At 44.1% G+C, this 22,919-nt stretch overlaps 2 protein-coding genes across 2 annotated transcripts; one reads left to right on the top strand and one right to left on the bottom strand.

Moving 5' to 3' along the window:
* Positions 1-1,625: 1,625 nt before the first annotated feature.
* Positions 1,626-9,370, top strand: zc3h12b (zinc finger CCCH-type containing 12B; the record flags this gene model as incomplete). The annotated part of the gene is made up of 6 exons (XM_080528471.1): positions 1,626-1,805; positions 4,571-5,400; positions 5,540-5,679; positions 6,471-6,705; positions 7,651-7,757; positions 7,881-9,370. The coding sequence occupies 6 exons, from the start codon at positions 1,626-1,628 to the stop codon at positions 9,368-9,370; spliced, it is 2,982 nt and encodes a 993-aa protein (XP_080384597.1).
* A 6,292-nt stretch (positions 9,371-15,662) lies between these two features.
* Positions 15,663-22,645, bottom strand: las1l (LAS1 like ribosome biogenesis factor). The gene is made up of 13 exons (XM_080528207.1): positions 22,452-22,645; positions 21,629-21,754; positions 21,431-21,500; positions 20,879-20,960; positions 20,339-20,506; positions 20,173-20,219; positions 19,536-19,645; positions 19,279-19,364; positions 18,448-18,651; positions 17,815-17,962; positions 16,731-17,056; positions 16,139-16,289; positions 15,663-15,975 (listed from the first exon to the last, which is right to left on the bottom strand). The coding sequence occupies exons 1-13, from the start codon at positions 22,595-22,597 to the stop codon at positions 15,885-15,887; spliced, it is 1,755 nt and encodes a 584-aa protein (XP_080384333.1). The 5' UTR covers positions 22,598-22,645; the 3' UTR covers positions 15,663-15,884.
* Between the last annotated feature and the right edge of the window lie 274 nt (positions 22,646-22,919).

The raw sequence follows: 22,919 nt of genomic DNA, 5'->3' as shown, positions 1-22,919 counted from the left end.
GATACTATTCTTTTGTCCAATTTACAGGGATATTGAAATAAGGTAGTGTGTTCGCTCAAACGCACACTGATATTTTGGGTCTTTAAAATAAGACATTGTCAAGTTAATGCCATTGGTTGGACCAATACAAGAACAATAGTCTTCCATTGTCTTGGGCTGCCACCAGTCTTTGTCTTCATGGTGGCCAAGAGATAAGGCTCGGGAGGTTTTTGTGATTCAGTGTATTCTTGTGGTTTAAAAAACAAAACAAAACCTGGTCTGTGACAATAGAGGGAGGCCAAAATCTCTTCACACTTTAGGGTGTGTTGAATAAATCCAGGTAGAGAGGGGGTTGTGCTATAGGCCTAACCTCTGGGTTATGTGTGGGGAGGGGATAAGTACATAGTGCACAACTGGGGTTCAGTGGATGCACATAGATTAACTACCCTAGTGTTAAGGTCAAAAGCAAGTTTTAGAGGAGACTTGAATAGATAGTGAGGGTACTATACAGGACAATCCTGTCCATTACACACACACACACACACACACACACACACACACACACACACACACACACACACACACACGCACTGCGTTAAATAAACAAACTATGCAGATGTGTAATCTAGGCCTACTTTAATACTTTAGTATCACCCTGTTCCCCAAGAGTAGACCCCCAGGAAGGTATACCCATAATATTAAAACTACGCAAGTCCAGTAGACACACTATAATATGCTTATAACATGTGAAAGTCATGGAATATACCATTTGTATATATATATTTTTACAATTCATGCTTTAACTATGCTTCCCCTATCAATGATCGATGCTGCCACTTATTTAGTACAAGAACATTAGTTTAGGTCTCATGTGAGAATGCCGGTACACCGGGTTACTGCTGATTTCATCCGATGTTTACAGCGGGCGACCTCCCGGTTGCCCCGTTCAAAGCTGACGGTGATCCCAGCTCAATAGAATGTGACGTGACAAGCACACGGAGTAATGGGTCAATATTCGGTGTTTTCACAAGCAGAAATGTTTGGTATAGATAGAAAACGTAGACAACCACCCGACATATCACGTTATATGTCTTAAAAATAAAAGCATTGGGGGAAATGATAAGATATTTTTATGGAAATTACATGATGATGTATGTTTCGGGTTGGCGAAATGAACCGTCGGCGTAGATTCAAGATTGATCTGGGATTGGCGAGGACCGCTCCGCCCTGCGCCGACCACCGGCAGGTTCAGCCTTTCACACATAGACCCCTACTCAGGCTCTCTGGTATACTACTGTTCCAATCAGTCTAATCAAACAGACCCTACTCTCTCTGGTGATACCGGTCCAGTAATCAAACAGACCCTACTCTCTCTGACACTGCTGGTCCAGTCTGCTAGAAGGCGACAGAGGGCGTCCGACTTGTTGCTAAGAGACGGTCTGTGGGAGGCAGTCAGAAACGATGATGGGAGGGGATGATGAATGATATCTGGCTAGCTGGCTAGCTTGTTTATTTGCTGTAATGTTCGTGAAATGACACATACATGTCTCGTATTTTCCAAAGTATTGAACTCTCCGAGGAAAAAACAACATCATAAGCAATTCGGTTGACAACTTGAGTAGGCTGTTATTCGTGGATTATAATAAATGGTTTTAGAGCTGGCAGTGCCCGCAAGTGCAGGCCCTTCGCTCTACCGTTCCATCCAGTACGTCGAGCGTGTTTTCCGGGTGAGGGTCAGCTACGGACCCGCTGAGTCAACCTGCGACAGCAGCGATATCCTAGTGCGCGTGGCGGAGGGCGAGGAGGATGACTGCAGCAAGGCGAAGGTAAGATATCAGGCTCACTAACACCATGTTCATGTCATCCAGCTAAGCTAATGTTGTTTAAGCTGTCGTCTTTCTTTTTGGAGATATCGTCAGCTTCAGACGTCGATGCTAGTTAGCTAATTAGTCAGCGAACGATAACTGTCAGACTAGTTAGCTTACCGCCAGGTTATCTCGTTAACCCTTTTGATTCGTGCTTTCACAGTTTCTGTCAGTTACGATTGTTGCTAGCTTTTAGAGTCGTCATTTATGAACGGGAAACTTTCGTTTTGAAGCACGATAGCTAACGTTAGCTTAATTGGAACGTCGCTAACATTCAATTCCAGCAATTAAACTGACCCGCTAATTTAGCCACCTTATTACGTTAGCTAACTATCTTCGTCATGGAAGGCTGTGGTTAGGTGTAGCTGCTACAGTTTTTATTTGATTTGGAGGACTGTAACGTTACGTTAGCTACATACTATTGCTCCAAATAGTACTACGAAAGACAGTAGTCGCTGCTGTATTGAGAAAAAAAATGATATGTTGGTTGGCAAGTTAGCTAGCTAACTAGCCGACAGTGACAACTAAAGACCGATCAACTAGTTCCATAGATTAAGAATAAAACATTTAGCAAAGATTCCTCTAAATGCTAGCTAGCTGTATATGGCATTTAGCTCGGTAAGGGTGTGAACATTAAGGGAGACTTGTTTCGTATATTCAAAGAACATTTGAATGCCGAATGAATGTAGACTAACCAGGACCAGCTATTCAATCATGATTCCTAGCCATGAAGTGCTGTGTGTGTGTGTGTGTGTGTGTGTGTGTGTGTGTGTGTGTGTGCTTCAGAACACTCTGTTCTGTTGTTGGCCCTCCAATACTGCAGCATAGCCTCACTGTGGTAAGGGCCTCAGTTTGGCGAAGCATCTATTGCTGCTAAAGGGACATGCTCCACTTGTTGCTATGAAACAGAGCTGCACCAGCCTGGGCATGTGCAGTGCTTTCAGTCCTGTGGCCTTGCTGTCTCAGCCTGTGATGTGGAGGTGGGGAAGGATGGAGCTCTGTGATGAGGAAGTGGAGGGGGGGAGGGGGGGCGGTGGAGTTCCTCTGCTGTCTCAGCCTGTGATGTGGAGGTGGGGAAGGATGGAGCTCTGTGATGAGGAAGTGGAGGGGGGGAGGGGGGGCGGTGGAGTTCCTCTGCTGTCTCAGCCTGTGATGAGGGGGGGGGGAGGAAAGTTCCTCTGCTGTCAGCCTGTGAGATGATGAGGAGTGGGGGGGGGGGGGATGGAGCTCCTCTGCTGTCTCAGCCTGTGATGAGGAGTGGGGGGGGGGGGGGGGGATGGAGCTCCTCTGCTGTCGGAGGTGGGGGGTTGGGGGGTGGAGTTCCTCTGCTGCCTCAGCCTGTGATGAGGAGGGGGGGGATGGAGCTCCTCTGCTGTGGGAGGTGGGGGGTTGGGGGGTGGAGTTCCTCTGCTGTCTCAGCCTGTGATGAGGAGGGGGGGGGATGGAGCTCCTCTGCTGTCGGAGGTGGGGGGTTGGGGGCTGGAGTTCCTCTGCTGTCTCAGCCTGTGATGAGGAGGTGGTGGGGGGGGGGTGGCACGAGGATGGGGCTCCTCTGTTGCCTGACGCTGCTCTACAGCTATGTAGCTCATGTACCTAGTGCCAGGAAATTCCAACACATCATAGTTATTAATGGATGAGGTACAGTAGCGGGGTTTCCTGCAGATAAACAAACAACTTTTAAATCTTGTGCCTTTCTTTGGTGTTGATGAGTGGGTCCAGCCTACAACATTTGCCTACCTAGTTTTGCCTACCTAGTTTTGCCTGGTTATCAGTCTTATCCAGAACTGTGAGCTTCACTTGCATTTCTTATATGGACACGGTATGGATGTTGATTAAAAGCTCTTTCAACTGTAGCAAATTCCTATCCCGGTTGTCTTATTATAAATGACACTTGCTCTTCTCGCAGGGAAATGTTGTCTCTTGGAGAGGTCAGTCGTTTTGTTCTGATTTCTCTTAATAGGACAGATCTGCAGATCCTCCCTTGATGTGAGAAGAATCAAATACGGCTACAGACTAGAGAGGAGAGACAGGAGAGAGTGCCATGTTATTGCTCTCTAAGGAAAAAAGACAGATTTGAGCAGAGAGTTCTGTTTTTACACATTTTAAGGTTCAAAGAAAAAAGGAAAAAATATGCTACGTTTGTTCAAAACTAGTGGAAAGCTGTGTACTGAATGATCATGTTTGTATGTTTTTTCGGCCTTTTGCATTACCTGCATTTTAGGTGATTTTAAAATGTCATGTTTTAAGTGTGCGGTTTGCCTGGCTGCTAGAGAAAGCTTGGCTGTGTTTTGTGTTAGTCGTGACTGCTAAAAAGCAGTTAGCTGATGACAGGGCTGCGTTGCTAGGCAACACATGTCATGGGCTGAGCCTCTTGAAGCTAGAATGGTAGTATCTTACTATCTGCTGCAAGACTTGAGGAAGTAGCTACTATTTTCACTAAGATTTGGTAAATGCACCATGACTGCTATCTAGACCAAATTGCACAAATGAAATCTATAATGTATTATGTGTAGGCATATCATATCAAGGGTCAGCTTGATATTCTGTGACTGAATCAATGAAAAAGACAAACCTCATCTAAACTTAAAGTACATTTTTATAAAATGGTGGATACAAAACTCAAAAGAAAAAGTTAACCAAGGATTAAAAAAAAAAAAAACAAGGATTAGGCTACATTTTCCAATTTGGTATTTTTATTGATTAATCCTATTCTTGTTCTCTTTTAGGATTACATAGTGTCTTTGATTTGGCCGGCCCACCGGAAGAGAGTGTGTCTCACTTTGGCTCATCACAACCGGCTGCTGGCACTCAAGTCAGCCATCGAGTATGAGTCGCAGGCTGTGGTGGACTTGAGGGAGCATGTGGTGGAGATCTCGGGTGGCGAGGGAAACGTGATGACGGCATGGTCCATGGTGGAGAAGCTCAAAATGGAGAAACGCCCATGCAGGGAGGAGGTCATCGACCTGAGTGAGGCCCAGCATGCCAGCGGCGAGTCGGAGGAGGGGAGCAGCTCTGAGAGCGAGTCAGAGCAACAGCAGCAGCAGCAGCAGCAACAACAGCTGCAGGTGAACAGCAGCAGCAGCAGCTGCAAGTGGAGGGAGCCCTTCAACGCCACCAAGCCCCACCGGCAGCTCTGTCGCTCTCCCTGTCTGGACCGGCCCAGCTTCTCCCAGAGCAGTACTTTGCAGGAGCTCCGCGCAGACGACACCACCAAGGCCGGGGCCGTGCTGCTGAAATACGCCAGCGACAGGGAGTACCAGACCAAAATGGACTTTGCCTTGAAGCTGGGCTACTCAGGAGAGCAGGTGGAGACGGTGCTGAACAAGCTGGGGGCCGCCGCCCTCATCAACGACCTCCTGGCCGAGCTGGTGAGACTGGGGAACAAAGGAGAGGCGGAACCTCAGGCCAGCAGCAGCAGTACGAGCATGTCAGCGTCTCGGGGAGGCCCGTGCCCCAAAGAGGCGGTCAGTCCAGAGGTGTCCCTGGAAGACGAGTCCATGGAGGCTTTCGATAACCTCAGGCCCATCGTCATTGACGGGTCAAATGTGGCAATGAGGTAAGGCTCCAATGCACACTAACTCAAACAAATCCGTTTTGTACCTCATGCAGAATGTTCTGAACCCTCCTCCGTGTGTACTATTCGCATTACCTTTACAAACAGGCCTTTTACAAGATGTGCTTGTTTTGTTTCGTAGCCATGGCAACAAAGAGGTTTTCTCGTGCCTCGGTATTCAGTTGGCCGTGGATTGGTTCCTGGAGAAAGCACACAAAGACATCACAGTGTTTGTTCCAAATTGGAGGAAAGAACAGTCGAGGCCTGATGCCCCCATTACAGGTATGAAAGCTGCTTTTCAATTAGACACATGTACGGATGTCTACCTGGGGGGTTTTGTGTGGGGGTGTGGGTGTGTGTGTGTGTGTGTGTGTGTGTGTGTGTGTGTGTGTGTGTGTGTGTGTGTGTGTGTGTGTGTGTGTGTGTGTGTGAGAGAGAGAGAGAGAGAGAGAGAGAGAGAGAGAGAGAGAGAGAGAGAGAGAGAGAGAGAGAGAGAGAGAGAGAGAGAGAGAGAGAGAGAGAGAGAGAGAGAGAGAGAGAGAGAGAGAGAGAGAGAGAGAGAGAGAGAGAGAGAGAGAGAGAGAGAGAGAGAGAGAGAGAGAGAGAGAGGTGGTTGTGGGCGAGTTTGGCTGGGTGTGTGTATTTTTTTTTTATCAGCAAAATGTGTATGTACTTTAGATCAGATTAGAGATTAGTTAATACTTTAAATGTGTAGATTTTTACTTTAGATCAGATTAGAGATTAGATTAGATATTACTTTATTAATCCGTGTAGGGAAATTCAATTGCCACCAAGGCCATGACATTACAACACTTACATAGGACAAGGGTAATGTGTTTAAAAATGTGGGTATTCTACACAAACAGTTTTAAACTTAAGGCCAAGAATTTGTTTCCAAACGAACAGGTTTTATGTTCACTAGACTTTTTTTCAAGTTTGAGTAATAAAATATTCAATTCTGTAAGAGGCACACTAAAAGTATTTGACAACACAACTATTTGAAAAGTAGCTGTAAACAAAGACGTACTTCTCAGAAAACAATAACTCTTGACTTATCTGAACATCTTTCACAGATCAAGATATTTTGCGGAAGCTGGAAAAAGAGAAGATACTGGTGTTCACCCCGTCTCGAAGAGTCCAGGGAAGGAGAGTGGTGTGCTACGACGATCGCTTCATAGTGAAGCTGGCTTGTGACTCTGACGGAATCATCGTGTCAAACGACAACTACAGGGACTTGCAGAACGAGAAGCCAGAGTGGAAGAAGTTCATAGAGGAGCGACTACTAATGTACTCATTTGTCAATGATAAGTAAGTCCATCAGAGCAGTGACTGCAATTAAAAGTAGAGCAACTGTCATGTTTTAAACTGCTTTTAAACATCAACAACAGCAAAATTAGAAACTACCAAGACCAAAGCTCTTCATTAACTGTTTTTCGACAGCGGTGCCCGTGCATGCCAAGGCATACTAGCGGCTAGATGGTGCTCAAAGCCCGGTGCTTTGAGCCAAGTGAACAAGCCCATCTGAATTTCCACAGCAGGGGCTTTCCAGTCCCGGCCCGTAGTATGATCTCCAGTTTGTTTACTTTCTGCAGTTTCTAGGTTTGTAACCATAATGGACACTAGCAACGCACCAAATAGCCTCCAGTTACCCAACAGGTTCTGGTCACTTTTAAACACTTTAGGACAAAAAGTCAGTTAGATTTTGGTAGTTACAGCAAGCCAACTAAAGCGCTTGGATGATAAGAAAATCCAGCCCTGGCTCTAAACCACATCCCTAGCCCTGTTTGGAAAAGGGGGTGGAGGAGGCGACACTTGAAGCACTGAGTCTGGAGTAAGCACTGTTGAAGGCCAGGAGAGACTGCGCAAAAGCAGTCAGCCTTGCTGCTGTGGAAATGGGGCTAATGGCTATTCCCAGGTTGAGCCCTCCCTTGAGACATGTTGACATTGGGAGTCAGCGATGGAAGCCTTTGCAGATTGAAATTCTGGGCTGGTCTCAGGATGGCCCATCATTCTGGAATGTTCAGATAGAAATACACGATGTAGAACAGAGATGCCTCCAGCTTGTAAGAGTCATAGACCACGTCTGCTCTATTTGTGACGTTTCTATCAGCCTCTGCCAGAATGTTGCACCCTCCCTGAGCGCAACCCAGTGCGTTTGACTTACACGAGAGGGCAACTTCCTGATAATGGGAACGTTACTGAGTCTACCTTCAACCGCATGGCAACTAAGCACAGGTGTTTCTTTTGTTTTAGATTCATGCCACCCGATGATCCTTTGGGAAGACACGGTCCGAGTTTGGAGAATTTCCTCCGCAAGCGTCCTGTTGTCCCAGAGCACAAAAAGCAACCGTGTCCATATGGTAGGTTGTTCACATGTATTAATGCATAATGTACATTATTATATTGTTAAAAAATCGTCATTTTTACGGCTTGTGTTAATATTGTCTGTCTGTGTTCTCAATGATATCGTTATGTTTAAATAGGGAAGAAATGTACTTATGGACATAAGTGCAAATACTACCATCCGGAGCGTGCCAACCAGCCCCAGCGCTCCGTGGCCGACGAACTGAGGGCGTTCGCCAAGCTGTCCGCCGTGAAGACGATGAGCGAGGGGGCCCTGGCCAAGTACGGCACCGGACTCGCTATGGCCAAGGGGGACGGCGGCTCCTGCGAGGCCAAACGCGTGGCGCCCAAGCGGCAGTCCGACCCCAGCATCCGCTCGGTGGCCTGCGAACCCGCGGAGGAAAGGCTTTCCGCCGCCCGCAAGCCCGAGGCCAACTCCGTGCCTTCCCTCGTGTCCGCCCTCAGCGTGCCCACCATGCAGCCGGTCAAGAGCCACGCGGCCGCCGGCGCCTTGAACACCCGGTCGGCCAGCAGCCCCGTGCCCGGCTCGCTCCAGTTCACCCACAGCTCCCTGGAGCACATGTCCAGCGTGCAGTACCCGCCCATCCTGGTCACCAACAGCCACGGCAACTCGGTCACGTACAGCGACCAGTTCCCCAAGTACGACTCGGTGAGCGACCACGGCTACTACTCCATGCTCAGCGACTTCTCCACCATGAGCATGAGCAGCATGCAAAACGTTGACAGCTTCTGCAGCATGGAGCACGAGCACGGCGTCTACCAGAGGAACCCCAGCAGCCATTGCCCCGAGCCCTGCCTCAGCCATTCCAACAGCGACTCCTTCTCCTCCTACGGGGACCTTTACCTGAGCTCGGTGGACAGCAGCCTGGATGAGAGCATGAAGGGGGGGCAGCAGCAGCAGCAGCAATCTCCCGCGCAGAGAGAGAGGCTCCAGGCTTTCTCCCGCGGGTTCCACCACGAGGCTCTGACCAGGGTGCAGAGCTACGGGCCCGGGCCCGAGGAGCCCAAGCAGTGCCCTCGGAAGCAATCGTCGGTGTCCCACCTGGCGCCTCACATCCAGCACGCATTGATCGGAGCAAGGTCGAGCTGTCCGGGGGACTACCCCCCCCTACCTCAGAACATCCTCCCTTCCTCGTCCTCGTGCTCCTCCTCCTCCCAGCCGGGCCGCTCCCTGGGCATGACCCGTATGGACAGCATCTCGGACTCCCGGCTGTACGAGAGCAACCCCATGCGCCAGAGGAGACCCCCGCTCTGCCGCGAGCAGCACGCCAGCTGGGACCCCCTGCCCATCGGCAACGAGTCCTACGGATACCACTCGTACCCGCTGAGCAACAGCCTGATGCAGCCGTGTTGCGAGAGGGTGATGGTCCGCAGCATGCCGGACAAGATGGAGCAGATCTGGAGGTCGCCCTGGGAGACCCCGCCTGCCCCCGAGCACCAGGAACAGCAGCGGCACGCCATCCCAGAGCACCAGTACCAGACGTACCGCAACCTCTGCAACATATTCCCCGCATACGTGGTCCACTCGGTCATGGAGAAGAACCCCCATCTGACAGACCCGCAGCAGCTCGCTGCCGTCATCGTCACAAAGTTGAGGTCTTGCCACTAAAAGTGTCTCGTTTTTCTTTTCTTTTTTTTTCGGGAAGCTGAGATGATAATATTATGGTCTTCTGTAACAAGTAAGGGGATCTAAATCATCATCGAAGCAATTTGTCTTGGGAAGATGTAGGAGCCCAAATTCAAGGGGTAGGGGGGGGTTTCTCAAATGTTAGAGACAACTGTGGTAAGATTTCATATTGAACAGAGTGTATTTGATTACAAGGAGTGATAATTTCACCGTTGGTGGAATGCTAACTTGTGATCCGTGGGCATTTGGCCGACGTCTTGCCGTAAGTCTTGCGTTGATGTCGATAGGAAATGTTCACAATGATTCCAGTTATACACACGGATCGCGAGTTAGGATCCCATCCTGTACACGTAGGTCGGTCGTAGTGTACGTCAGACCCCGCTGGAAGTACTAGTCGACTTGGTTTTTGTGCAATGATTTGTAGAAGAAGACAAGAGGGTCGTGGGTGCAAGCATACCTCAGAGCATGAACCTTGACATTTAATGGCCTTATACATATCTGAACGACCTCACTACTCCTGTCATTGTTTAACAGGTTTCAATGAATCTCTTAATGTAGTTGAGGTCTCCTTTGCTTTTTAAATGTGAGGCACTAAGTGTTTAGAATGAAATATGTGTGCGTGTGAGTGTGCGTGTGTCTGCGTGTGTGTGCGCGCGCGTGTGTATACATATATATTTTCTCAATCTCACCATACAAAGCGACTATTTTGGTAGAACTTGTGAGTGCACATAGCAAACCAATCTACACCGGAACAAGGACCTGATGAAAACACACCTGTGCACACACCTGTGTATATAATATGACACTTGAAAAGCCATTTAAAAGACACACTTAAGCTGCTGACATAATGCCAAAAAGAGAGAGAATTGACCCGTGCGTCACTAGTAAAGTGATTCTTTAGTTTTGATGATTTGACGATCGTTTGGCTTTGTAGTGGAAACTTAGATCAGTGTTTAGGAAATGATTCTGGTGTTCTCTATAGCTGACTGACTGTGTTGATTTTCTCTTTGATGGGATCAGCCTAAACCACTGCGTTCACTCTTTCACTTCACATATCAGTCCCACCTTCTTCCTCCTCTGGAAGCCATTTTCCGAGGCGTGGCAACTCATTTGTAGCAATTGGATCGACCAATCAAACAATCAGAAAAACTAAACAAACCACCACCATAGTACACCAATTCGGCCGGCTGTATTTTATGTTAATTTTCTGAAGACCATTATGGAACCAGAATGTGAACTGGCGTAAGTTCTGGCTGGTTCTACCAGACAAGTGTTTAGATTAGTTACCTTGAAGGTGCAACCTGGGAGTCAAACCATAACCAAGCGGTCACCCTCCACTTGGTTTCTTTGGTAAACAGCTGTGGGATGAGGCTGCAGAAACGTTACCTCTCTAATCCATTTACGGAGGTTCGGATGCAGGAACTAACCGTCTGAGAGTTTGAACCACGTTTTGAAACTATACAGTGTTAGTTCACAATTACATTGTTTACACACAATGGAGTACAACAATCTTATGTTGACAATTGAATGAAGCCCACAAGGCATTTCTAAGTAATATTCTTCAAGAAACGATGGCTAAATATAAAAAATTATGTTACGAGTCCCAGATTGCCCCTTTAATGATAATGCTGTTACTTAGACATAATGTGTACATATCCTTATCTTGCACCTTGGGACCTGGCACTTCCAGTTCTGTTAGTCACATAGGAACTGATGAGGGTCTCATCGGCAAAATGCTTTAAAAGAAGAAGAAAAAAAAAGAATGAAGAAAAAAGCATGTTTCCTTATTAATGCTGAGAGACAGCCCTTGTAAATGAACACATGTAAAGAAAAGAAAAAAACATCTTTGAATGTTATTTAGCCCAAAGGAATTTGGGGCGTTGTTGACTTTGTTTTTTCATGAACTAAGAGGAAGGCCGTGTTGGGCCTCTCTGTGTTTTCATGAGAAGGTGTGATACACTGCCTAAATGTTTCTTCCTGTGAAACACTCAGAATGCGAGGCTGCCGTCAGGGTTGTTTCTGGCATTTGGCTGACAGTTTGCGTGCCAACCTTTTAACACTACTTTCCCTCCCCCAAGTTTGAAAGGCTTCAAAATGATACAAATTAAAGAGATAGTTCAACTAAATTACAAATTCACGTATTTGGGTTCCTTACCCAGAAATTAGTCTATGACAACGACAGACTTCAATCCACACTTTGGTTGTGTTAATCTGGGCATTGTCACTCATGCTTATTGATTTAAACACCCTAAATTAGCATGTTTGAAATGTATAATGCCCAGATCATCCCACATTCTATGATACTTGATTTAAATTACTGAGATGGTTTGGCTTAAAACGAGTCCTTTCCCTACTCAGGGGAAGGAACCAAATATGTCATTTTGTAATTTGGGTGAACTATCCCTTTAAGGTAAAGAAAAGGATTGTGGTGGAAAAGCGTGAGACACAAAACACAACCTTTCTTCCAACTTACACTAGAAAGTGACATCATGTAGACATGGCATTATGAATATAAAATGGGTGTGATTTTGTTATTTAATTTCTGTATACAGGTGCATCTCAAAAAAAGTTAATATTGTGGAAAAGTTATTTATTTTCCGGAATTTAATTCAAAACGTGAAACTTGTATATTCTAGATTCATTACACATGAAGTGAAATATTTCAAGCCTTTTTTGTTTTAATGTTGATGATTACAGTTTACAGCTCATGAAAATCAAAAATCCAGTATCTCAAAATATTAGAATATTACATAAGACCAATCAAAAAAAGGATTTATAATACAGAAAAGTTGACCTTCTGAAAAGTATGTTCATTTATGCACTTAATACTTGGTCTGGGCGCCTTTTGCACAAATTACTGCATCAATGCGGCATGGCATGGAGGCAATCAGCCTTCAGCACTGCTGAGGTGTTATAGAAGCCCAGCTTGCTTTGATAACGGCCTTCAGCTTGACTGTATTGTTGGGTCTGGTGTCTCATCTTCCCCTTGACAATACCCCATAGATTCTCACAGTAATGCCATGGTAATTAAACCAGTTACTAGTAGTTTTGGCACTGTGGGCAGGTGCCAAGTTCTTCTGGAAAATGAAATCAGCATCTCCATAAAGCTTGTCAGCAGACGGAAGCATGAAGTGCTCTAAAATCTCCTGGTAGACGGCTGCGTTGACTCTGGGCTTGATAAAACACAGTGGACCAACACCAGCAGATGACATGGCACCCCAAATCATCACTGACTGTGGAAACTTCACACTGGACTTCAAACAACTTGGATTCTGTGCCTCAACACTCTTCCTCCAGACTCTGGGACCTTGATTTCCAATAGGCAACATTTACTTTCATCTGAAAAGACTTTGGACCACTGACCAACAGTCCAGTTCTTTTCCTCCTTAGCCCAGGTAAGACTCTTCTGACCTTGTCTCTGGTTCAGGAGTGGCTTGACACTAGGAATGCGACACTTGTAGCCCAGTTCCTGGGTACGTCTGTGCGTGGTGACTCTTGATACACTGACTCCAGCCTCAGTCCACTCATTGTGAAGCTTCTTGAATCAGCTTTACTTGACAATCCTCAAGGCTGCGGGCATCCCTGTTGCTTGTGCACCTTTTCCTACCACACCTTTCCCTTCCAGTCAACTTTCCATGGATTGCTTTGAAACAGCACTCTGCGAACAGCCAGACCTTTCAGCAATGACATTCTGTGGCTTATCCTCCTAGTGCAGGGTGTCAATGAGTGTCTTCTGGACAACTGTCAAGTCAGCGGTCTTCCCCATGATTGTGGTTGTGTGTACTGAACAGACTGATAGGGCTTTCACACCGGCAAAGAACCGTGCCGGTTCGCGTTCGGAAACCTGTGTATGAACGCGGGCTCGTTCGCCAGACCGCCAACGTTCGGAGGTTCTTTGCCGGTGTGAAAGCCCTATGAGAGGTTTAAGGCTCAGGAAACCTTTGTAGGTGTTTTGAGTTAATTAGCTGATTAGAGCTCTTCTCAGGACAGTGTGAGTAGAATATCTAATATTTTCACTGAAATATTAAAGTTAATATATAACTTTAGCACGATATTAAAACATTTTTAGATGCACCTGTATATCATGGAATTAATGACATGCTTTCCCTTTCAGGATGTATGTGAGTCATGGTCTTCAGTGGAGGCCATATGAAATTCACAGTCACACATTGGTTTTCTTTAAGTTAAGTTTTGACAAAGCTTGTGATGTCAAATTCAACAACATGTAAGCTGTTTTGCTGTGTCAGTGTTATGGGTCATGTTGTTTAATCCTCATATTGTGTTGCATGCACGTGTCATACTTCATATAGCAGTTCGGTCACTGGTTAGGATGAGAGTAGAACCCCCCCCCCACCACCCCTCGCAAACGACAAAGCCACAAATGTCTAGAAATGACCTTTGTTTGTTGATACAAATTGTATCTATTTCTTGATTGTAAAATATATTTATGAAATGTACAGTATCATACAAAAAAATGTTTTATTTAAAGAAAAAAATACAATGCCATAATGTTGGTGACACTGTGTGTCACTGGGAGTAGCCCGCTGGTATGTACTATTTCTTACTGGGCACAATGGTTTATTTACAGGGACATTTACGCGCTACATGAAAGTGCACAGATACCCTGTGTGCAACTGTAAGCATGGTGTCCTTTCTGTATATACATATATATACATTACATATGTGTATGTATACTGAAAGTAGCCACACACGTAAAGTTACAGTGCATTATAAAGCTTGTTGCATCATACATTTATGACTGTGTTGTAACCCAAACAACTTGATAAAAAAAACTAAAACTAACAAAAAACAGTACAACCCAGTACAACCCCCCCCCCTCTCTAACTTCTGCCCCATGTCCGCTCTATTCCTGTGTTGAGCGTACCCTCCATATTTCAGTATATCATCATGCCGAATATGGCTTGGTTGTAATTGCTGTTATGAGAACTGAATGGGTTGCAATTGCTTGGGTTACAACACTTATGGGGGTTATTCATGAAATACACACTACTATTAAACACAGGGTTTTACCTACACACTATTACATTTTGAGGATAAAAGTGACAAGTTGTCAGTAGCCTATAATGAAATTAAGATTCATGAAGCACAGGTCATTTGATCACCTGATTAAGTGTTGGATCTGTGGAAGTAGATTGAATGAATAACCCTCTTATTTTGTGATTTAAATATAATGTTGAGTTGTGGTTTACTAATTTGTTACTCTCACCAATGGCACTTGATCTAGCCTTAAGTATTATTTTTTTTAACTGGGTGAGAATATTTGTTTAATTTCCATTATTGTTCAATTGAGAACGATGTTATACAATTTGTTGATGTGAGCCTTTGTGATTAGTTCAATTTCCCAGATGTGTTTCTGATGACAGTTCTCAGTGATATGTTGAGGTCTTCTTTAACCTGCTCATGGTCTGAACATGAAGACTCACGGCTGATTTATTGTTTGAATCTACAACTGTAGATGGTTCAAGGACTACTGAGATATTCAATGCATAGATGAACCCTTAAATCAATGTTATTGTTATACCAGCTCACATGAAATGGCCAATTCTCTTACACACCCACAATAGCAATTCTCAGGTACTATGAGATTTATTACAGATGACAATTTCACAAACAATATTCTCGATGTTTGCTATGATAAATGCGCTTACAAAATCAGATTTGTGAATTCGTGCAGGTATTATGCCATAAAAGTTAAGTTGAAGTGTCTTGTGTTGTGGTTTTGCAACGTGTAAGGGTCATAAGAGTGAGTTAAGAACTTAGATCATGTGTGGTTACGAGCTGCGGTAGTCTGTTATAATCTATGTTGAATGCAACGCATTGCTTTTCAATTGTTTTAAGTGACAAAACAATAACCAAAAGACAAAAAACATAAACTATGAACTCTTTGGGTCTGTTGACTCAAACAAAATGTAAGTCTCAATGACAAAATGTGTTCATTTTCTCAAATAAAGCAAAATTATGTTCATGCTGTTTATTTTGTCTTCTTATTTCAGGTGATACACGACTTTAGATATTGGGTTTCAGTCTAACCTGACGTGAACATTCCTTCATTATCTACAGATGTTCAGTTTGACTATACGCATTCTATTTTCATATAATTTACCATTTTGAAATAAAAGCATGTTATGTATGTCCAAGTCCCCCTATTTGAGGGGAATTATTGAATTAGTAACAAAGGCTAAAAATGCTAACGCCTCATCAGCACCAGGAATAGGAGAGGATAATATGCCATTCTAATGAAGCTGTTGAACTGTTTTTTATTTTGAACACGAGTTCTTTCCTTCCGTGAATATTACACTTAGTCACATGAAATACAACATTTACTCAAAACAAAATACCTTTATTGACCTAAAGTTTACGGTTACCCAAAGTACTTTTACCCCAAAAAACATGACCCTTTATTTCAAAACTAGAAATACAATATCAAAACCATATTATGTGATGGCTTTTATTGGACAGTATTCTCATATTCGTTTTATAACAGTTGTAGCCCAGCTTTCAATTTGTTGATATCATTGTGTGTCCAGAGAAGACCATCAGTACTTGCTCTGTGTGGCACTGAGACTCTAGAGACAGAAAGAAAGACAAAAAAACATCAGTTAAAATGGTTTTAGTTTTACATTGTGATGTTCAATATTAGTCAAAAGTACTTAACCCCCAACAGGAGACAGTTTGTTTATTTATTTAGTTTCTTTTTATTACATTAAACTAGATAGAACTGTTTCTTACCCCGCATGCACATTGTGTTGGGTGGCATTCTCCATCTCCACCTGCTGGTCAAACACAGTCATGGCAGAGTAGTTGTCTAACATCAGGCAGGACGCCTCCTCCGACTGGCCAGGGACTCTACCAAGAGCATAGTTCTTCCACTGGATCTTGTCTGAAGAGGTGAGGAAGAAAAAAACAGAACAGTGGTTGAAATTAAAAGGGACATCACTTTAAAAATATATATGTATATTTTTTGGGTATTTCTGCTTTATTTGGATAGAGACAGTAGAGATTGGAACCAGGAACCCTGTGTTTATCTGGTATGCTCATTAGTGTGCTATGCCACTAAGCGCCCCCACGTCACAATTGGTAAAGCTCATATTCATCATCACCAGCACCATTCAAGAGGCTACATGTGGTCCAAAGGAAATTGTGTTTTCTTTCCTTTTCCTTTTCTAAACTTTTGAACATATGTAGAATGGTATGGTGCTGGAGACAAAGAATGAGACTAACACCTATTGTGAAGTGTCCCTTTAAGCTTAGTCATTCAACTGAATGATGATGGAATGATTTGGTCCCACTCAGGGCCAGGGATAGGGTGGCTCTCCCTCACCGGTGCAAACCTGCCAGGGAGACCCCCTGAGCTCCGCAGCCCTCTCGGCCACCACGTCTGCTCCCAGGGTCTCCTGGACGTCCTCTGGCCTCTCCAGCAGGGTCTTCCCTGGCTCCGCCGTGGCCCCGGGGTGCAGGCTGTGGACAGAGTGCCTGGAGAGACGCAGCCTCTCCTGCAGGCTCTCCAGGGTGTAGACGGGCTGGCCTGCCTCCTCCGGCTCAGAGTGACGTCCCACGTCTGCCTCCTCCTGGGTGTAGATGGAGCACAGCTGGAGCAGCTTCTGCTGGGTCTCGGCATTCAAGGGCTGCTCCATGTCCTCCAGAATCCTAAAACATACAGAAACATTCAAATAGAAAGACTAGTTGCTATATTTGTATATTTTGTGAAATAGGTGGCATTCCCGGCCTATGCATGCGCACGCATGCACGCACGCACCTTTTGTAAACAAAGCATACAAGCATTAACACATCTCTACATGGGATAATTTCTGAAAATTAGATTATATTCAAGAACTGTTGTAACTTCCAATTCAAAATGACTATCGTCAGAGAATTTATATACTAGAGAATTTACTATTGCTTTGGCAACAGACGGGGAAAATGGAGCATGTCCCACGTGAGGACACGTTTCTGACCAATCACCACAGTTCTAGGTTAGCGTCAGCGACAGTTGCCGTTGCTCGGTTCGTGTTTCCGGCATCGCGACTTTCTCGTGCCGTTTTCGTAGCGATGCCTGTGTAAGACTAGAGTGGACATAAATAAATAAAGTGTCTCTCGACCACTTTTTAATGATGAAATATGGAAACATCGAAAGGAAAAGTTGCTCATCCGTATCATTTTGGGTGGAGCTTTTGTCCTGTCCTCCCATAGGCTAACCCTAAAACCTGTCTAAAACAAACACTGCTGGTCTCCTTCATTTAAATTAGCACCCAAAAGGGCATCGCCAGGATGACAAAGGAGTGAACCGGCTTCCCCCAACAAGGCTTTGCTATTGTTCAATCGTAGTCATATTCATAGTTGTACAGCAATTTGAAGTCATGAATGCAGAAGATGTTATATTGTGTAACACACATGGTGTTACTCACTGTTGCAGCAGGTGTGGTGTGGCCATGCAGGGAGCATTCAGACAGGCTGTCAGGAGCTGCTGCCACCTCAGCTGGATTCGATTCACAAAAATCCTGTCCCGAATTCTGACATTCCTCTGACCATTTGTTTCATAATGGTATTCGGTTTCTGTGGAAACAAATCGTGAGCTTAGAATTATACGGTTATCTCCGTTCAGAGATATTGAGCGTCAAAGTTTTTACATTCCATTATGTTTTGTGAGATGGAACCTTTGTATTTTATGAATTACTAAGTCAAAAATGTCAACATTTTAAAAATAACACCACACAGGCATTAATAAACACCTAATGGATCAGATTATGTAAAAAAAATCAATTTTGACAAATTGAGCTAGAACCTTACAATTCTAACGTCACAAAATCAAACATGCAAAAATCAGGGAATTCTGGCACTATTTGGGGATTATGATTACGGCACACCACAAACTCTCCCGTACACATTGTCACATTGTTTGAAAGACGGCACACAAGTGATCTAGCAGAACCTCCTGCTAAGGACTGTCACAGAAGGGAATTATTTTACTGTCCTTATATTCAAAAGAAGCTCTTAGGCAAAGTGAACACAACGGTCCATGGTGGATGAGAACAACCTACTGTTGGCATTGCACAAGATGACTTCAGAGATCCAGGCGGCGACATAGATGGATCTCTGCTTCTCTCCAGAGAACTGCTGCAGCTCCACAAACAGCCTCTCCAGGAGGAGGTGGACGAACAACGGAGAGTTGAGCATCTTCAAGAGGGGAAGCCAGAAACGCAGAAACACTCTGGGGAGGCGGGGAGGGGTAGGCATGGCATTTTCTTCGACAGAAAAAAACACAGACATTCTGGTTAACTGATAGTCACTGTTCAGACCGTGCAGTAGTTCTGGCATGTTCCCACGTTTTATCAGTAGTTTGATCAAATCAATAGATGTTTTAGGGATATTTCTTATATTGAGGCCCATTTTCCTTCTTCAAAACAGCAGGGGTGCAAACTTGTCACCTTTCTGCTAAATTAGCCGTTTTTATCTCAAAATAGGCCATCCATGTGAATCGTGTAGATCTGCAAAAGAAACTTCGTTTTCAGGCAAAAAAAACAGTTTGCACCAGTTTGCACCCCTGAACACTAAACTGCCAGAAAACGTATAGAAACCATTCTAAATTCTACAGCAAGATCTCAATTGTACCTTGTTTTTTTAGCAAGGTTTTTGAGAAACTAGTGATTATTCGGCTGACGTTTAACATGAGTTGTAATGGATTGCCCAATGCAATCGCTGGCTTCAGTACTATAAACTTTGATTGGATTATGTCCCATGTCATCTATTTGACATATTGTGCTTATTTTGGGCTCATAGGTTTTCCCAAGGAAAATGTTGCAGGAAAATCATTAGAAATATCAGGTTATAAATGATTAAACATAGAGAAATTGACCGACATCCAGTGTTACCTGCAGGATCAATGTCCAGTGATTCCAGCTGTTCAACGGTTGGAACCAAAAATCCATCTTCCATCAACACGTCCATCAGTACTTCACTAGGAGGGAGAAAGTTCAAATGAGGTGATTTGGAATCTCAGCTCCGGTGACTCTTCAGCACTGCCTAAGAAATGTAAACAACTCCACCACCGTCCTTGACCACAACAATGTCCAACTGGTCTTCAACGTGAGGGACTCTGGTTCAAACCCTCTTTGATCTGATAACCCACCTGGACTCTAAGGTGAAGTGTTTGATCTGGGCGAGGACCCAGCTCAGGTCTGCTGAGGGAGAGGGCCACAGGCTCTTCTCCTTGTCCTCCTCCGGGAACCCGTCAAACGTCTACAGAACAAGAAGGACACCACTATGACCCACTCACCTTCAATCATGTTTGTCTACTGTATCAACGCATGACATCACTTTCCTATGTGAATAAAAAATGAAAAGCGATATGGTGACACATATCAGCATCAACAGAAGTTAGTTCTGAATCTGGCAAAGTGCCATGTGACCAGTTGTCATGCCCAGTTGTTGCTGAAACAGGGCTGTAAAATAAAGGCTGACCATGCAAATACAGTACCGTATTTTCCGGACTATAAGTCAATCCGGAGTATAAGTTGCATCAGTCCAAAGAATGTGTCATGAAGAGGAAATAAACATATATGTCGCACTGGACTATAAGTCACATTTTAATAATAATATTTATGAATTTATGAGTATGAATTAACATTTAAAAACATGTTATATTCTATATATTTTGATATAGAAGTCGCACCTGACTATAAGTCGCAGGACCAGCCAAACTATGAAAAAAAGTGTAACTTATAGTCCGGAAAATACGGTAAGTGGAAAAGACGAGGGGTAAATACCTGATACTGTTCCCTTTCAAAAGATATCAAAAGTTCTCGTGCTTTCTCTGAAAAGAAGTCAAAGCATCTCAGTAAATACAAAGTGGTGGTTCCTCCACAACCAAGCCTTCTTCAACTTCTGGATTGGTTATTAACTGACTGAGACGGTCACATGTTTCCAGCTCACTGTAAGATTCTACTTCTTTTTGTCTGGCAATGAGCTCATCCTCCTGCCGCTGCAGCTCCTCCTCCTCGTCCTCCCTCTCTGATTGGGAGTCCCAGTTGTCAGCCAATCCACTGCCAAGTTGTCTGGACCAGTATTCCTGCTGAAGCCACTCCAGCACAAACTTACAACCTGCAAAGATAATTATAGGAAAGACGTTATGATCACCAGGGGTAACATCAATTAGGGGTAACACCATTTCATAAAATAATGCCACAATAAGAATTAGTAATGGCATCCCATGACTGTTACGGCAAACACCCCCTGCCCTACTGTTTCAACTAAGTGTAATACAGATACTGATATGGAGAGAAATAAGACGGTATTGCTGTTTCTAATTTAGGAATAGTTTCATATTTTAGAAATGATTGAATCAATCAATCATTCTTGATTAAATGCAATGTATTAAATCGATTGTATTTCAACACGTACATGGATGTTGCATCTAAATTTATGATACATACAAAATTAAATAAATAATAAAAGACGCCTGATGGTTCATACCCTTGCGACACCATTTCAAGGTGGGCAGCTTGCGGTGAGTTATTTCATGCCTGAGGTTCACAATCCACTCAGGGATCTTCAACTGGAAAAGAGAGATATTAGTATTTGTTACTTATTGTAAAATATAATAATATACTTAATGTGCAATATAGTGTGCAATATAGTGTGCAATAGCGGGGTTGTCTAAACCCTGATACCAGTAAGCCACACGTTATCTGTTATCCAGATCTCGGTTACAAAATAACGACATTCCTTTTCCGATACCCAATTGATTAGTAGGGAATATGTTATGAAGTACATATCTTACGGTACATGTGGGAAAACTAGGGTTAGGGTTAGGTGCTAGGGTGCTACGGTTAGGGTTAGGGTTAGGGGTAGGATTAGGGTTGGGGTTGGGGTTAGACATGCCAGCATGTACCAAGTCGATGTAGCACCTAACCCTAACCCTAGTTTTCCCACATGTACCGTACTCCCACTTGTACCGTAACACATATACACAAATGGTGATGACATTACCAAATGGATCAACCGAAAGTTATAGATTTTACAGACCTTGTTGGCCAACGTTCTCAGATTCCGTGCAACTCTCCCCTGTAGTTTCTCTGTGATTAAGTTGACAAACCTATTGTTGGGGGAAAGCAAAACACATATTACACCGTTGTGCTTTCAGAAGCAATTAGACACATTGAACAAAGTGTTATTGGAAAACACATAAGTGAGGAAAAAAGAGTCATGAATGTTAATTCTCACCTAACGAGCGCGGTTCCATACAACAGAACCAGATCATCTGGGTCCAGTTGTCCGGAGCTGTCTAGTATCTGACCCCGGACCAGGTCTGCTGTGCACTCCACAGCCACGGGGGTGTTGTGGCCAAACCTAGGAACATTCATTATCTTGTTATTATTCACTGGTATTGTTATGGAACAGTCTCCCTCTGACAGTTAAGCTGGCGCCATCTCTAAAATGTTTTACTGGCCAGGTCATGGTACCTCTGGGAGAACGTTTTCCACAGGCATTAGGCTTTGATTTCACAACTATACAATACACCCAGCCTTACACACGCCCATATCACCCACATACACACACTGATACGCAGTACTTTTGTGAAGAATGACAAACTGTATTCTGATTGTATCTTGTATGTTCTTGTGTATTGTATGCTCTTAGTCTTTGGATGTTTCTTAGTGTATTGTTTTTGTATGTTCTTGTCTTTGTTGATCTTGTCTACCAACGAGGACCACGTTGGAAACATGTGTTTCAGTACACTTTTACGTGCTATCCTCTGGGATGTACTGTCTGTAAAATACAAATCTATCAATCAATCAATTAATTGAACGATGACCTGATTAGCCGACAAAGAAAGAGAGCTTATTCATTGCCACCCAGCTGAGGAACCAGGCAGACACTGTTCAGTCATGCTGAGTAGCACCGTAAACAACATAGCACCAAACGTTAGATACACATTTTTAAAATATTCATATTCAATGTCTAGCTAGCAAGATAACATAGTTATGAACGCAAACTATGCATCTGATATCAATAGCTAGATAGTTAGCTTACATGTGTTTCTTACCTGCCTTTCCACGCAGATATTCTGTGTAAAGCATACTTTTGTAAAGCACAATCTTTTGAGTACAAATATTCCAGCACCTGGTCCCATTCTGCTTTGTTGATCCATGCAACTACGTGGCGCTTCTTCTCCGTAGTTTTTCTCTTCATATTTATCAGCGAAGACAAAAACGATAAGTATAGCTTCTTTAGCTACTTCTTCAGACAGCTTACGATCAAGGGTGCGTTCGGAAATTCGCTCGGAACGCCGGAGCGCACACTGGGTTCAACGTCATAGCGCGACCAAGTAATTTGATTGGACAAGAGGCATTCCATGAGTGCTAGTCCAGATCTACATAGCGTATTTACGAACGCACCACAACATGCTGACGCGTGGGGCTGATAGAGAAAACCCCAGTGAAACACGCACCATGAACATCGGTTCCGCCCAGATTTTGAAAGGAGTAAAAAATGGGTCCTAGAGCCAACTAAA

Source organism: Nansenia antarctica (assembly GCF_963989245.1).
Source record: "Nansenia antarctica genome assembly, chromosome: 4".
Taxonomy (NCBI): Eukaryota; Metazoa; Chordata; class Actinopteri; order Argentiniformes; family Microstomatidae; genus Nansenia; species Nansenia antarctica.
Note: the sequence above shows the minus strand (reverse complement) of the source record. Positions and strands in the feature narration are given on the sequence as shown.